Genomic DNA, 17,700 nt, shown 5'->3' with positions numbered 1-17,700 from the left:
GACCAAATTTTAAGGGTTGTAATCTCTGGGTCTTTTGAGTGCCATAAATGGGGTGCTAGTTAAGATGTAAGGTCGTTCAATTCTCACGCAAGGCATTCCATTCCATTACCACTGTTATTGTAAGATGAAACACACACACACACACACACCGAACTATGTTGTTCTCTTCCATTCCTTCTAGCACTGATAACGTTGCCCAGTCTGCAAGACAACCACCAAACTCAAAAAGCACCGAATCTCCCCAGATCAAGCCTGAACTACAAATATTTTCTTCGGCCAGTAAAACTCTGCTGCCTGGAGGAGTAAGTGGCCCCTTGAGCGCCCATTGAGGAGGCCCATCTACACTGTTCACCACCCAAGTAAGATAACCTGGAGGAAGCCGGTGAATGAGCCTTTGGCCTGGTCATACTTCTCTGGCTTGAGGTCCCTGTACACAATTCCCAGATGGTGCAAGTGTCCGAGTCCCAGCGCCAGTTCTGCCAGGTAGAACTTCGCATCCTCCTCTGTGAACATCACCTGAGAAGGAAAAGAGAACGGCCAGTTCAGGTCAAGCGATACAGAAAAGAAAAACAAGGCTGTCCGCATACAGATGGTCCTTAATTTACAGCCATTTGTTTGGCCACTTTTTGAAGCTACGAACGTCACAGGAGAAAAGTGACTTAGAAACATGGATGACTGACAGCAGAAAAAGACCTCCTGGTCCATCTAGTCTGCCCTTATACTATTTCCTGTATTTTATCTTAGGATGGATCTATGTTTATCCCAGGCATGTTTAAATTCAGTTACTGTGGATTGACCAACCACGTCTGCTGGAAGTTTGTTCCAAGGATCTACTACTCTTTCAGTAAAATAATATTTTCTCACGTTGCTTTTGATCTTTCCCCCAACTAACTTCAGATTGTGTCCCCTTGTTCTTGTGTTCACTTTCCTATTAAAAACACTTCCCTCCTGAACCTTATTTAACCCTTTGACACATTTAAATGTTTCGATCATGTCCCCCCTTTTCCTTCTGTCCTCCGGACTATACAGATTGAGTTCATGAAGTCTTTCCTGATAAGTTTGATGCTTAAGACCTTCCACCATTTTTGTAGCCCGTCTTTGGCCCCGTTCAATTTGATCCATCTCTTTTTGTAGGTGAGGTCTCCAGAACTGAACACAGTATTATTCCAAGTGGAGTCTCACCATTGCTCTATACAGCGGGATCACAATCTCCCTCTTCCTGCTTGTTATACCTCTAGCTATGCAGCCAAGCATCTTACTTACTGTACTTACTTACTTATTTAACGCCCTCACTCTACTAAACAAATAATTCCCTCAACACTGTCAAACCTTTTATTAGGTCTGCACTTCTATTTCTACTAGTTTTTCTCATCATTCCTATCATCCTTTTCCTCCCATTTAGGACTGTATGACTGTAACTTGTTGCTTGTATCCTAAGATTTTTATTAATATTGATTGTTTCTTCATTGCTTATTTGACCCCTATGACAATCATTAAGTGTTGTGCCACATGATTCTTGACAAATGTCTCTTTTTCTTTTATGTACGCTGAGAGCATCTGCACCAAAGACAAATCCCTTGTGTGTCCAATCACACTTGGACAACAAAGAATTCTACTTCTACTTCATTTATTTAACTTCTGTGACCCCCATGCAAGCCCCTACCACCTGTCAGGGTTCCAAGTTTAATTTTGATTGCTTTGATTTAACTTGGGACCCTGACAGATGGAGGGGTTGCATGAGTGGGCAGGACTATATGCAGTGGTGGTGGTGCAGTGGTTAGAGTGCAGTACTGCAAGCTGCTTCTGCTGACTGCTGGTTGAAGTTCACCAGTTCAGATCTCACCATGCTCGAGGTTGACTCAGCCTTCCCTCCTTACGAGGTGGGTAAAATGAGGACCCAGATTGTTGGGGGCGATAGGCTGACTCTGTAAACCGCTTAGAGAGGGCTGTAATGCACTGTGAGGCGGGATATACGTCTAAGTGCTAACAAGGGTCAGAAAAGTCAAGATGGCAGCTCTGACTGCCGGAACAAAGCCCACTGCTTTCCCCACTCAGTAAAAGACCTTGGAATACTAATATCAACCTTGGAATACTAATATCAAATGACCTAAGTGCCAAAGCCCACTGCAACAATATCACCAAAAAGGCTTCTAGAGTTGTTAACCTGATCCTACACAGCTTCTGCTCTGGCAATCTCACGCTACTCACCAGAGCCTACAAAACTTTTGCCAGACCCATCCTTGAATACAGTTCATCTGTCTGGAACCCATACCACATCTCGGACATCAACACCCTTGAAAACGTCCAAAGATATTTCACCAGAAGAGCCCTTCACTCCTCCACTCGAAACAGAATACCCTATGAAAGCAGACTATCAATCCTAGATCTAGAAAGCTTAGAACTACGTCGCCTAAAACACGATCTAAGTATTGCCCACAAGATCATATGCTGCAACGTTCTACCTGTCAATGACTATTTCAGCTTCAACCGCAACAACACAAGAGCACGCAACAGATTCAAAGTTAATATTAACCGCTCCAAACTAGACTGTAAAAAATATGACTTCAGCAACCGAGTTGTCGAAGCAAGGAACTCATTACCAGACTCAATAGTGTCAACCCCTAACCCCCAACATTTCTCCCTTAGACTATCCACAATTGACCTCTCCAGGTTCCTAAGAGGTCAGTAAGGGGTGTGCATAGGTGCACCAGTGTGCCTTCCGTCCCCTGTCCAATTGTCTCTCCTTATCTCATTTATCTTTTCTTCCTTTCAAATATGTTCACCTATACATTTATATCTTTTCTTCTATTCTTTTCTTTTTTTATATTATTACATATCTATTCTCTTCAATGCGTATTATGTATTGGACAAAATAAATAAATAGAAACATAGAAACATGGAAGACTGACGGCAGAAAAAGACCTCATGGTCCATCTAGTCTGCCCTTATACTATTTCCTGTATTTTATCTTACAATGGATATATGTTTATCACAGGCATGTTTTAATTCAGTTACTGTGGATTTACCAACCACGTCTGCTGGAAGTTTGTTCCAAGCGCCTACTACTCTTTCAGTAAAGTAATATTTTCTCACGTTGCTTCTGATCTTTCCCAAGTAGATTTATTAAGATTAAGTTAGTCTTAATAAATCTACTCGGGGCGGCTCACAACAACAGCAATACAATACACAGCGTACAGAATAGTCCCCAATTCAGTCTGGGTGCTCAGCAATCAGCCACTATTTATGCCTGTTGTAGCACCCCACAATTATGTGACATTGATTTATGGTCTTTTTAATAAAAATCAGCCTTTACTTCCAGGGTCAGGCCACAATTACCCTGTACCAAATCATAGGCTCACTTAATTACCATGCCGTCAGGGTTCCAAGTAATACACCCATAGTACCCAGAACTCCAAGGCAGGTAAATTCCTCAGTTTTATTTAGATATATCATATTTATTTATTTATTTTATTTATTTATTGGATTTATATGCCGCCCCTCTCTGAAGACTCGGGGCGGCTAACAGCAATCGTAAAACAGCATACAATAATAATCCAATACTAAAAATGATTAAAAACCCCTTAATATAAAAAACCAAACATACATACAAACATACCATGCATAAAATTGTAAAGGCCTAGGGGGAAAGGGAATCTTAATTCCCCCATGCCTGGCGACAGAGGTGGTTTTTAAGTAGCTTACGAAAGGCAAGGAGGGTGGAGGCAATTCTAATCTCTGGGGGGAGTAGGTTCCAGTTGATTCCAGAGGGCCAGGGCCGCCACAGAGAAGGCTCTTCCCCTGGGTCCCGCCAAGCGGCATTGTTTAGTTGACGGGACCCGGAGAAGACCCACTCTGTGGGACCTAACTGGTCACTGGGATTCGTGCAGCAGAAGGCGGTCCCTGAGATAATCTGGTCCGGTGCCATGAAGGGCTTTTTAGGTAATAACCAACATATAGGCACAGGCTGGTGAAAACCAATTCTGAATGATCCAGTGGTTTTCACCTACCATATTTTTCAGAGTATAAGACACACCTTTTTCCTCTGTAAAAGAGGCTGATAATTTGGGTGCATTTTATACCCTGAATGTAGAGGTTTTTTTCAGCCCTAACTAGCTGCTAACGATCTTCCCAGCTCTTACCTTGCAGGCTCTTTCATTGTTACTCTCTGCGAAGAATGTTTTCCAAACCCTGTTTTTATAGTTTTTCTTTATTCTCTACTTGCTCCTAATATTTCTTTCCAGACCTAACCAGGTTCTAACAATGTTCCCAGCTCTTCCCAGCTTGCAAGCTCTTTCATTGTTACTCTCTACGAAGAATGTTTTCCAGTTTTTGCAGGGTTTTTTCATTACTCTAACTTGCTCCGAATAAGTTTCTTTCCAGCCCTAATCAGGTGCTAACGATGTTCCCAGATCTTATGCGCTTGCAAGCTCTTTTATTGTTACTCTCTACAAAGAATGTTTTCCAAACCCTGTCTTTGTAGGGTCTTTTTTTCATTGCTTTACTTGCTTTGAATGTTACTTTCCAGCCCGAACCAGGTACTAACAACGTTCCCAGCTCTTACTGGCTTGCAAGCTCTTTCATTGTTACTCTCTTTAGGCAGTGAAGGGCTGCAAATATTTTCAATACCATGCTGTGAGTGTGGCTTATTTTGTGGGTGTGGCTTGCTGGCCATGTCACACACGCACACACCAACACACACACACACAGCTCTTCTAAAATTATACACATTCAACCTCATTTACTACGAAAGGAAAAACATACCCAGAACCCAGAAAGGAAAAAAATCAAGATTTTTCTACCGGTTCTGTGTATCTGGCAATTTTTTCCCCCTACCGGTTCTGCGTACCTGACCGTACCCGTAGGAGCCCATCACTGCTTTAGGTCAATGATGCCAGCATCCTTACAAAATGTCTACACTGCAAAGCCTACCTCCCATATGCAATAAACATCTAGTAAGCCAGTGATTTTCAACCTTTTTTGAGCCGCGGCACATTTTTTACATTTATGAAAACCTGGGGCACATTGAGCGGGGGGGGGGGGGGGGGGGGGGGCTAAAAAAAGTTTGGACAAAAACATTATCTCTCTCTCTTCTTCCCCTTCGCTCTATTTCTTTCTCCCTTCTTTCCTCTTTCTTTCTCTCTCTCCATCCCTCTTTCTTTCTCTTCCTTCCTTCCTCTCTTTTTTGCTCTCTTTCTCTCTCCCTCCTTACGTCCCTCTATGTCTTTCTCTCTCTCTCCTTCCCTACCTATCTTTCTCTCTCTCTCTCTTGCTTTCTTTCTCTCTCTTTCTCTCTCTCTCTTTCTTTCTCTCCTGTTCTCTTTCTCTCTCGCTTGCTCTTTCTCTCTCTTGCTTTTTCTCTCTCTCTCTTGCTTTCTTTCTCTCTCTTTCTCTCTCTCTTTCTCTCTCTCTTGCTTTCTTTCTCTCTCTTTCTCTCTCTCTCTTGCTTTCTTTCTCTCTCTTTCTCTCTCTCTTTCTTTCTTTCTCTCCTGTTCTCTTTCTCTCTCGCTTGCTCTTTCTCTCTCTTGCTTTTTCTCTCTCTCTTGCTTTCTTTCTCTCTTTCTTTCTCTCTCTCTTGCTTTCTCTCTCTCTTGCTTTCTTTCTCTCTTGCTTTCTTTCTCTCTCTCTCTTGCTTTCTCTCTCTCTCTTGCTTTCTTTCTCTCTTGCTTTCTTTCTTTCTCTCTCTCTCTCTCTTGCTTTCTCTCTCTCTCTTGCTTTCTTTCTATCTGGGCTTCGCGGCACACCTGACCATGTCTTGCGGCACACTAGTGTGCCATGGCACACTGGTTGAAAAACACTGTAGTAAGCCATGTAGGATGCAAGTACACTCACCTCTTTGGAAAGGTGCAAGAAGAGGTCCCCTCCTCTGAGAAAGTCCAGGATGAGGTACACTTTCCCTTCGGTTTGGAAGGCTGAAATACAAGGCGGGGAAAAGAGGTCAGCATTCCCCCAACAGTGGGGGCAACCCTTATGCAGCGGTGGCCTGCATCGTGTGATGCATGGTGTGATTGGACTGTTAGATTGAGTAAATACATAGGGTTTTTAATTGTACTTTTTTTAATGTATTAGATTTGTCTTGTACGCTTTATTTTTATATTTATTCTGTGAGCCGTCCCAGGTTTTCTGAGAAGGCAGTATTCAAAACTAATTAATAATAATAATAATAATAATAATAATAATAATAATAATAATAGTAATCCTAGGTGCTTGGGAGGCGCCCGACTGGTGATGAAATACAAAATTCAGCATAGTAATCTCATTTGCTGTGTTGTATTGACATAATAATAATAATAATAATAATAATAATAATAATAATAATAATATTTACACTCTTTTCATTTCTTCCCTTTTTATTGTTCTAAGCTGTCTAGAGTAGCTCCCGATCGGTGGCTAATAAATTTAACAAATAAATAAATGGGTTATCACATGACCACTCCCAGGCGAGGGTTCCACTTACCAGCCGCTACTGGTATGGTTTCCTGGACCTTAGTGGGCAAGCGCACGGACACTGGCACAAGATTCAGCTTCTGCGCATGCGCAGCAAGCTATATCTCACGCAAGGATGCTCCTGCACCTGAGATTTTGCCTATTTTCAGCAATTTCTTAGCTTCCACGCACGCGGAGAAGCAAAAAACCCGCCAAAAATCAGCGAAATCTCGCATCCTCCTACGCAGAAGCCACATCTCATGCGTGCACGTGCATGCAAATGTTAGGGCAGGGAGATGCGCGTGCATTTTCCTTTCCGCTACCGGAGTCCCGATCCCAGTGAAAGAACTGCTGGGAAGAGGGAGCAGGGTGATCACAGGTTTTATGGTCAGTAGAATTCGAGACCAAGGTATAAAGAATAAACTGGAATCACTCTATAATTTGTAAATAATAATAATAATAATAATAATAATAATAATAATAATAATAATAATAATTTATTAGATTTGTATGCCGCCCCTCTCCGAAGACTCGGGGCGGCTCACAACAACCATAAAAACAATATTATACTGGCACAAATCTAATATTAAAAAAACTAAAAAACTCATCATAATTAAAAACCAAACAGCACATACATACCAAACATAAATTATAATAAGCCTGGGGGAAAGGTGTCTCAAATCCCCCATGCCTGGCGGTATAGGTGGGTCTTAAGTAGTTTATGGAAGACAAGGAGGGTGGGAGCAATTCTAATCTCTGGGCGGAGTTGATTCCAGAGGGCCGGGGCCGCCACAGAGAAGGCTCCTCCCCTGGGGCCCGCCAGTCGACATTGTTTAGTCGACAGGACCCAGAGAAGGCCAACTCTGTGGGACCTTATCGGCCGCTGGGATTCGTGCGGTAGCAGGCGGTTCCGGAGGTACTCTGGTCCAATGCCATGTAGGGCTTTAAATATTCTTGGTTTAAAATAATATTTTAAAAGTACGCCCTCATTTTGGTGGAGAGATCAGAATGAATGATGCTGGGTGTTCTTTTATGTAGTGTGCATTTGTTGTTATTATTAAAAATTAATAAAATTGATTTAAAAAAAGAAGGAGACGGAGTCTTGTACTCACCATAATGGAGTTTCACAATGAACGGGTGGCATACTTCAACAAGAATATCTCTCTCCATTTTGGTCCTCACGCGATCACGCACTATTGACAGAGAAGAGGACAATTCAGGTGGAGTAGATCTCAAAAAGTGCCTGGCACCAGACCCAAGATCCAGATTGAGCCCAAGCCCAACCCCAACCTATAAAGCCCTTCATGGCATCAGACCAGAATATCTCCGGGACCGCCTTCTGCCGCATGAATCCCAGCGACCGGTTAGGTCCCACAGAGTGGGCCTTCTCCGGGTCCTGTCGACTAAACAATGCCGTTTGGCGGGACCCAGGAGAAGAGCCTTCTCTGTGGCGGCCCCGACCCTCTGGAACCAGCTCCCCCCGGAGATTAGAACTGCCCCCACCCTCCTTGCCTTTTGTAAAGTTCTTAAGACCCATCTCTGCCGTCAGGCATGGGGGAACTGAGACATCTCCCCCGGGCCTATACAGTTTATACATGGTATGTTTGTGTGTATGTTTGCTTTTGATAATGGGTTTTTTTAGTGTTTTTTAAATTATTAGATTTGTTCTTACATTGTCTTTGTTATTGTTGTGAGCCGCCCCGAGTCTGACAACACGTCTGGGCCGTATGGGTGAAGCACAGAGTCAATCATTGTTTAAACCAGTGTTTCCCAAACTTTGCTGGCTGGGGAATTCTGGGAGTTGAAGTCCAGACATCTTCAAATGGCCATGTTTGGGAAACACTGGTTTAAAGGAACATTATCAAATAGTGGCCGGAGCAGGGATCTCCAAACTTGGCAACTTTAACACTTGTGGACTCGAACTCCCAGAATCCCCTAGCCAGCATGGCTGGCTGTGGAATTCTGGGAATTCAAGACCACAAGTCTTAAAATTGTGAAGTTTAGAGCCCTTGGGCTAGACCAGTGTTTCTCAAATAGTGGGGTGGGTCCCCTGGGGTGGACGCAGAGCGATGTCAGTGACCCAGGGGAACGTGGGGGTTTTGGTGCAGGGAGTAGGGGGGGGGTTGTACCGAACAATCACACACAGCACAGAGCAGGAGATATGAAATGCAGATAACAAACCCTTAAGAGACACCGTAGAAAAATACTAAACAGGGATGAAAAGAAAGGAGGAGAGAGACGGAGATAATGAGACAAACGTAAATCTCCCAAAAGCTATGACAAGGAAATATGATGAAGCCATATGTACCGCTTGGCTTCACTTAGACTACTGTGGGAGACGGGAAAAGACCAGTATGTTTACTATGTCTAAAAATGTTGGCAGTGGACAGCATGAAGCCAAATAAATTAAGACGTCACGTAAACACATTACACCCCAATCACGCTGATAAGCCGCATGAGTTTTTTCAGCGAAAACGTGCCAAATATTGCAAACAATCATCCCACTGGAGAGTTGGGCCCCCGAAAAATATTTACTTCTTCCTGGCGGGGGGGCTTTCTCCGGGTCCCGTCAACGAAACAATGTTGTCAGGACCCAGGGGAAGAGCCTTCTCTGTGGCGGCCCCGACCCTCTGGAATCAACTCCCCCCAGAGATTAGGATTGCCCCCACCCTCCTTGCCTTTCGTAAACTCCTTAAAAGGCACCTCTGTCGTCAGGCATGGGGAAATTGATTCCCCTGGGCCGTTTCCGTTTTATGTATGGTTTGTATGAGACGTATGATTGGTTATTTTACATTAAGGGTTTGTAAACTGTTTTAATTATTGGATTTGTACTGTTTTTATTGTTGTGAGCCGCCCCGAGTCTTCGGAGAGGGGCGGCATACAAATCTAATTAATAATAATAATAATAATAATAATAATAATAATAATAATAATAATAATAATTCTGATGCACGAATCCCAGCGACCAGTTAGGTCCCACAGAGTGGGTCTTCTCCGGGTCCCGTCAACTAAACAATGCCGCTTGGCGGGACCCAGGGGAAGAGCCTTCTCTGTGGCGGCCCCGGCCCTCTGGAACCAATTCCCCGCAGAGATTAGAATTGCCCCCACCCTCCTTGCCTTTCGTAAGCTACTTAAAACCCACCTCTGCCGCCAGGCATGGGGGAATTGAGATACCCTTTCCCCCTAGGCCTTTACAATTTTATGCATGGTATGTCTGTACGTATGTTTGGTTTTTTATTATACAGTAATGGGTTTTTAATTGTTTTTAGTATTGGATTATTGTTATACGCTGTCTTATTATTGCTGTTAGCCGCCCCGAGTCTTCGGAGAGGGGCGGCATACAAATCCAATAAATAAGTAAGTGATGATGATGATGATGATGATGATGATGATGATGATAATAATAATAATAATAATAATGGAAAATAATTGAAAGCACTGGGCTAGACGCAGTGATGGTGAACCTTTTTTATGCTCAGGTGCCAAAAGGGTATGTGCATGGGCAATAGCGCATGTGTATGTGCTTACACTCTTAATGCAATGCCCACCCCACATACATGCATACACAACCCTCCTGGGCTGCCCCCACCCCTCCAATGGCTGCGCACAGCAGGCCTCAGTGAAGCCTCCGGACTTCCAGTAGACCTGTTGGGCTGTTTGTCACCCTCCCCAGGTATCAGGAAAGGGAAAAACTGCCCAATGGACCAACCGGAAGTTCGAAAAGCAAACTTCCGGTTGGCTCATTGGGCCGCTTTTCACCACCCACAGACTCCGGAGGCTTTCCTGAAACCTGGGGCGGGTGAAAAACGGCGAAAATCAGCCGGCCTGTGCGCATATGTGCACTGGAGCTGACATAGGTCAAAGCCTCTGAGTGCCACCTGTGGCATCCGTGCCATAGGTTCGCCATCACGGGGCCAGAGGAAAACCAAGTGAACGAAGGTCCCTCGTGCATTCTGCTGGCCAGTACATTTGGATTCATAAGCATGCAGGAAGACCACCACCTCACCTTTCAGAGTTGCCTTCTTGACTACCTTCATCGCGTACAGGCGGCCGTTATCTGGTGGGGTGGTTTTTCTGACAAGGTAGACCTGCGCATAAAATATCTAGATGAGAAGCAGCAATGTTTGGTTTTATAATAAGGTTTTTTTTAGTTGTTTAGTATTGGATTGTTACATGCTGTTTTTTATCACTGTTGTTAGCCGCCCCAAGTCTACGGAGAGGGGCGGCATACAAATCCAATAAATAAATAAATGAATAGATAGATAGATAGATAGATAGATAGATAGATAGATAGATAGATAGATAGATTAGATAGATAGATAGATTAGATAGATAGCTAGATAGATAGATTAGATAGATTAGATAGATAGATAGATAGATAGATAGATAGATAGATTAGATAGATAGATAGATAGATAGATAGATAGATTAGATAGATTAGATAGATAGATAGATAGATAGATTAGTTAGATTAGATAGATAGATAGATAGATAGATAAATGAATAGATAGATAGATAGATAGATAGATAAATGAATAGATAGATAGATAGATAGATAGATTAGTTAGATTAGATAGATAGATAGATAGATAGATAGATAGATAAATGAATAGATAGATAGATAGATAGATAGATAGATAGATTAGATAGATAGATAGATAGATAGATTAGATAGATAGATAGATAGATAGATTAGTTAGATTAGATAGATAGATAGATAGATAGATAGATAAATGAATAGATAGATAGATAGATAGATAGATAAATGAATAGATAGATAGATAGATAGATAGATAGATAGATAGATAGATAGATAGATAGATAGATAGATAGATAGATACGTCTAGCAGAATTTTGGGGTGGGGTAGAAGAGAAACGGGAAGTAGTTTTGGAGCTCTATAATGTAAACCCACACAGTATGAAACAGACAGCCTCACCTTGCCGAAAGAGCCCTGGCCAAGGACTTGAAGCAGGTCAAATTGAGACAGGTCAGCCTTCTCGGAACCTTCTTTCACAAGGTAGGTGATTGGATATTCTTGGACAGAACCTTCATTCTGAATGGGAAGGATGAAAAAAGAAAGAAAAAAACAGGGTAAGCAAGGCCCACATCACTGCAAATAGAAAGATTGACCGCTTTAGGTCAATGATGCCAGTACAGTGGTACCTCGACATACGAGTTTAATTCGTTCCAGACCCGAGCTCGTAAGTCGATCAACTCGCATCTCGAACGAATGCCTTTAGACTTTGTTTTTCACGCCGAGATAACCAGAAGCAAGGATTCTTGCGCCACCTAGTGGAAGCTCGGCTCATATCCCGAATTTGAGCTCGGGTGTCGAACAGAAATTTCGCTCACGTCGTGGCTCGTAACTTGGAATACTCGCATGTGGAGCAGCTCGTATCTCGAGGTACTACTGTATCCTTACAAAATGTCTATGCTGCAAAGCCACGTCCAATATACAATAAACATCTAGTAAGCCATATAGGATGCAAGTACATTCACCTCTTTGGAAAGGCGCATGGACCATACCCAGAACCCAGAAGGGAAGAAACGAAAAAAAATATTCAGTTTTTTTTCTACCGGTTCTGCGTACCTGGACTGTTCCCTTAGGAGCCCATCACTGTTTTTAGTGCAACATAAAAATGCAAATAGTTTTTCTGCAGACCACCAAAATTTTCTCGTGGACCACCACTGGTTGGTGTTCTGCCGGGCTCAACGGCACAAGCCCCAAATTAGGTGCAAAGGTATGAATTCAAACACACACACTTGAAAAGTCAAGAACAAAGTTTTAATGGAAAATAAAAGGAAAGCATAGCACCCTTTTTGCAGTCAGAGGGCACACGTTCAAAACAACAGACTTGAAGGCAGTGAAAAACAATAAAGAAACACAAAGCAATTAGCAAGCAGCTGTGAAAGCGTCACAGCTACCCTTCTTCAACCGTTGGCAACTCACACAATTAACTATGGTTTAATGTCCAAGTCCTGGGATCGATGCAAAGAGAGTCCTTGACACGAAAGCCACTTCCTCTTTCTCCAAACAATTAATCTTCCACACTGAGAGGCTGGCATGTAGCCCATTTAACAGCAGCCCTAATTAGTTGAACCCCAGCCAACCACAGGTGAACTCTCTTATCTCTTGTAATACCTACGTAGCTGCTCTTTACTATTCATTGCCCTTTGCATGCGTACATCAATGACTGCTTCTTCAGTGTTTGCCCAGGTTCGCCTGGTGCACCAGTTGCGGCCCTATTTGGACAGGGAGTCATTGCTCACAGTCGCTCATGCCCTCATCACCTCGAGGTTCGATTACTGCAATGCTCTCTACATGGGGCGACCTTTGAAAAGTGTTCGGAAACTTCAGATCGTGCAGAACGCGACCGCGAGAGCCATCGTGGGGCTTCCAAGATTCGCTCACGTTTCTTCAACACTCCGTGGCCTGCATTGGCTGCCTATCAGTTTCCAGTCACAATTCAAAGTGTTGGTCATGACCTTTAAAGCCCAGCATGGCGTTGGACCAGAGTACCTCCGGAACCGCCTGCTACCGCATGAATCCCAGCGACCGATAAGGTCCCACAGAGTTGGCCTTCTCCGGGTCCCGTCGACTAAACAATGTCGTTTGGCGGGCCCCAGGGGAAGAGCCTTCTCTGTGGTGGCCCCGGCCCTCTGGAACCAACTCCCCTCGGAGATTAGAACTGCCCCCACCCTTTCTGTCTTTCGTAAACTACTCTTTAAAATAATGATAGGGTTTTATATGTTTTTAATATTAGATTTGTTCCACTGCTATATTGTTTTTATTGCTGTTGTGAGCCGCCCCGAGTCTTCGGAGAGGGGCGGCAAATAAATCTAATTAAATAAACAAACAAACAAACAAACAATAAATAAATAAATAAATAAAACAATTAAATAAATAAACAAACAAACAAATAAATAAACAAACAAATGAACGAACAAATGAATGAACAAATAAATAAATAAAATCAGAATCCAGTGAAGATAAGGAGGAGGATGAATTGCTTCCTAATGGGCTGCCTGCCATGACCCCCTCTGAGGGTCCCATTTCAGAGTCACTCCGTGCTTCCGACGCGTCGGCAGTAAAACAGGCCTCTGACACTGGGAGGATTCACCCCCATCCACCCCCACAGTCCTTGGGGCAGGAGTTGGCCCAGAACCAACCACAACAGTTGGTGACCACTATATTAGATAACAGATACAAGTCTAAAGTCCCGAGTCTTCGGAGAGGGGCGGCATACAAATCTAAGTAATAAATAAATAATAATAATAAATAAAGTCTTCGGAGTCTTCGGAGAGGGGCGGCATACAAATCTAATAAATTATTATTATTATTATTATTATTATTATTATTATTATTATTATAGATAACTATGAATATATGAAATAGACTAAGCCCAATATTGGGTTCCATTTGAATGTCACAACTCAAACAGATGCCACCACGGTTATGAAGGTATAAGCTGCATCGCAGCGTCTGAGTATCGTCTGCAAGGACTTCATTGTTATCCTTTCAAGGGCTAGTGTGGCTAAAGCTTAAGAAAGATGATCTTGATGAATAGAATAGAATAGAATTTTTATTGGCCAAGTGTGATTGGACACACAAGGAATTTGTCTAGGTGCATATGCTCTCAGCGTACATAAAATAAAAGATACATTTGTCAAGAATCACGTGGTACGACACTTAATGATTGTCATAGGGGTCAAATAAGCAATGAAGAAGCAATATTAATAACAATCTTAGGATATAAGCCACAAGTTACAGTCATACAGTCAACATGGGAGGAAATGGGTGATAGGAATGATGAGAAAAACTAGTAGAATAGAAGTGCAGATTTAGTAGAAAGTCTGACAGTGTTGAGGGAATTATTTGTTTAGCAGAGTGATGGCGTTCGGAAAACAACTGTTCTTGTGTCTAGTTGTCTTGATGAAAATATGGAACAGCCATTTTCTACATTTTTTTAAAAAAGTCCAGAGCAGCAAGATAACATTTAGTAGCAAGTCAGTTAGAGGCCTCCCTGATTTACTGTAGTAAGAAAAAAGGAAGCAAGTATAGCAGAATTAGACTTACAAGGTTCTGCTATTACAGCAAAGTATTACCGTAATAAAGATAATTTTAGTCTTCCTGTGGAGTTGATTTCCTGGTCTGGTCTATTATTGGATAGACTAACAATCTGTGTCATATTTCTTGACTGATGTGTTCTTTACTGTTGACAGTTGATCCTAAAAGGCAGAAGTTATCTACTAGTCAAGTATCTTTACTTTCAATGCTAGGGCAGGTTGCTGGACCTGTTGATCAATGGGCATTCCTTTTTATTTAATCTTTGCTCCAAAAACGGAAGGTTTGGGTTTTTCTTTTGTTTTTGGGCTGCTTAAGAATAAGCAATTCGAACTAATGCCATCAAGGTCACAATTTTAAAAAAATCATCAAATGATTCAAAGTGCAGATTTTGCAAGATGCAGAAGAAAGAGAAGATCCTATACTTGGGCTTGTGCAAGAAGATCACACAAACTGATTGTAAACAACCAGCCAAAATGATTCATTGGGTCATGTGTCAGTAATGAAAAAGTGGTAAGAACACAAGAGTTGAAAAAGTAGTTGAAAATGAGTCAATTGAAATGTTGCGGGGTTTGCAAATATAAACGGAGAGAGACTTGTAACTGATTAATTGTGGTTGAGCAGAAGAAAGTGTGGATAATTGATGTGGTAACACCAGGAGATAGTAGAATAGAAGACAAAGAATTAGAGAAGATTACAAAATACTAAGTACTGTACTGGAAAAAATTGAAAGATTATGGTGTAATCCAACTGTGGTCCCCCAGTGGTTATCGGCACATTTATCTATCTATCTATCTATCTATCTATCTATCTATCTATCTATCTATCTATCTATCTATCTATCTATCTATTTGATTTTTATGTCGCCCTTCTCCTTAGACACAGGGCGGCTTACAACATGTTAGCAATAGCCCTTTTTAACAGAGCCAGCCTATGGCCCCCACAATCTGGGTCCTCATTTTACCCACCTCGGAAGGATGGAAGGCTGAGTCAACCTTGAGCCAGTGGTGAGATTTGAACCGCTGACCTTCAGATCTACAAGTCAGCTTCAGTGGCCTGCAGTACAGCACTCTACCTGCACCTAGGACTGCGTTGTTGTTGTTGTTATTATTATTATTATGTCAATACAACTCAGCAAACGAGATCACTATGCTGGATTTCGTATTCCAGAATTAGAGAAGATTACAAAATACTAAGTACTGAAAAAATTTAAAGATTATGGTGCAATCCAACTGTGGTCTCCCAGTGGTTATCGGCACATTGAGGGAGGGACCTACAAATATTAGATGGTGCGTAAAAAATCTGCATATTGGCAACATTTCCACCTGTCAATTACAAAAAGCCACACCGCTTGAGCACGTAAACTACACCAATCCATTGTGACAGCCTAGGTTCTTAGGAAGAGCCGAATGCATATGAAGGTCAACACCAGCTAAAAGGGTGGCAGCTGTATAAAATAATAATTTTCACTATTTTTAATCATTTTTATCAAATGCGATTCTGGGCAATGTTTACTCTTTCCTCGTATATGCACCTTACACATGCAAACGGTAGGACTGCAAAGCTGCTTAACAGCATAGGAATGTTGTTACACCAACACTCCGCAGTCTGCATTGGTTGCCGATCACAATTCAAAGTGTTGGTTATGACCTATAAAGCCCTTCATGGCACCAGACCAGATTATCTCAAGGACCGCCTTGTGCTGCACGAATCCCAGCGACCAGTTAGGTCCCACAGAGTGGGTCTTCTCCGGGGCCCGACAACTAAAGAATGTCGCTTGGCGGGACCCAGGGGAAGAGCCTTCTCTGTGGCGGCCCCGGCCCTCTGGAACCAACTCCCCCCAAAGATTAGAATTGCCCCCACCCTCCTTGCCTTTCGTAAGCTTCTTAAAACCCACCTCTGCTGTCAGGCATGGGGGAATTGAGACCCTCTTCCCCCTAGGCCTCTACAATTCTATGCATGGTATGTATGTATGTATGTTTGGGTTTTTAAAAAAAATATTAATGGGCTTTTAATTATTTCTAACATCAGACTACTATTGTACACTGCTTTATTGTTGCTGTTAGCCGCCCCGAGTCTCCGGAGAGGGGTGGCACACAAATACAATCAATCAATCAATCAATCAATCAATCAATAAAAATAAATAAAAGTAAATAAAAGTAAATAAAAATAAAATAAATAAAATAAATAAAATAAATAAAATAAATAAAATAAATAAAATAAATAAAATAAATAAAATAAATAAAATAAATAAAATAAATAAAATAAATAAAATAAATAAAATAAATAAAATAAATAAAATAAATAAAATAAATAAAATAAATAAAATAAATAAAATAAATAAAATAAAATAAAATAAAATAAAATAAAATAAATTAAAATAAATGAATGAATGAATGAATGAATGAATAAATAAATAAATAAATGTAGAAAAATAAATGAAATTGTTGCATTCTTGCCTGGAGCATTTTATCCATGAAAATCCAGAAAGAAAATTTAGAAATAAAGATGCTTCAACGTCAGATGAAGACTTAGGTTTAAGCGTTTTATGCCCCTCCAGGTTTTTTATTGGCTTGTATCCTAAAAGCTTGGTGGGTAATTTAGATGGCATAAACATTGGGGAGGAATCCCTTCTCCTTATTTCTCTTTTTAAACCATGTTTATGTTTATCTAGTGCAGGGCCTTTAAGCTCTGCTGGCTGGGGAATTCTGGGAGTTGAGGTCCACAAGTCTAAGTGGCCAAGTTGGGAGACATTTGATCCACTGAACAGTAGAAACATAGAAACATAGAAGACTGACGGCAGAAAAAGACCTCATGGTCCATTTAATCTGCCCTTATACTATTTCCTGTATTTTATCTTACAATGGATATATGTTTATCCCAGGCATGAATTCGGTTACTGTGGATTTATCAACCCCGTCTGCTGGAAGTTTGTTCCAAGGATCTACTACTCTTTCAGTAAAATAATATTTTCTCATGTTGCTTTTGATCTTTCCCCCAACTAACTTCAGATTGTGTCCCCTTGTTCTTGGGTTCACTTTCCTATTAAAAACACTTCCCTCCTGGACCTTATTTAACCCTTTGACATATTTAAATGTTTCGATCCTGTCCCCCCTTTTCCTTCTGTCCTCCAGACTATACAGATGGAGTTCATGGAGTCTTTCCTGATACGTTTTATGCTTAAGACCTTCCACCATTCTTGTAGCCCGTC

The 17,700-nt window shown here is 41.7% G+C and overlaps 1 protein-coding gene across 4 annotated transcripts in view; it reads right to left on the bottom strand.

Moving 5' to 3' along the window:
• The window catches only part of RPS6KA1 (ribosomal protein S6 kinase A1), a 110,708-nt gene that overhangs the window by 42,445 nt on the left and 50,563 nt on the right, over positions 1–17,700 (bottom strand). For all 4 annotated transcript variants that reach the window (XM_070764258.1, XM_070764257.1, XM_070764260.1 and 1 more), the window contains 5 exons: positions 11,361–11,477; positions 10,430–10,511; positions 7,536–7,616; positions 5,830–5,909; positions 410–516 (listed from right to left, as the gene is read on the bottom strand). In XM_070764258.1, the coding sequence (XP_070620359.1) occupies positions 410–516; positions 5,830–5,909; positions 7,536–7,616; positions 10,430–10,511; positions 11,361–11,477 (467 nt within the window). The remainder of the gene's footprint in view (positions 1–409; positions 517–5,829; positions 5,910–7,535; positions 7,617–10,429; positions 10,512–11,360; positions 11,478–17,700) is intronic.

This window comes from Erythrolamprus reginae, chromosome 11 (assembly GCF_031021105.1).
Source record: "Erythrolamprus reginae isolate rEryReg1 chromosome 11, rEryReg1.hap1, whole genome shotgun sequence".
NCBI classification, from domain to species: domain Eukaryota; kingdom Metazoa; phylum Chordata; class Lepidosauria; order Squamata; family Dipsadidae; genus Erythrolamprus; species Erythrolamprus reginae.
Note: the sequence above shows the minus strand (reverse complement) of the source record. Positions and strands in the feature narration are given on the sequence as shown.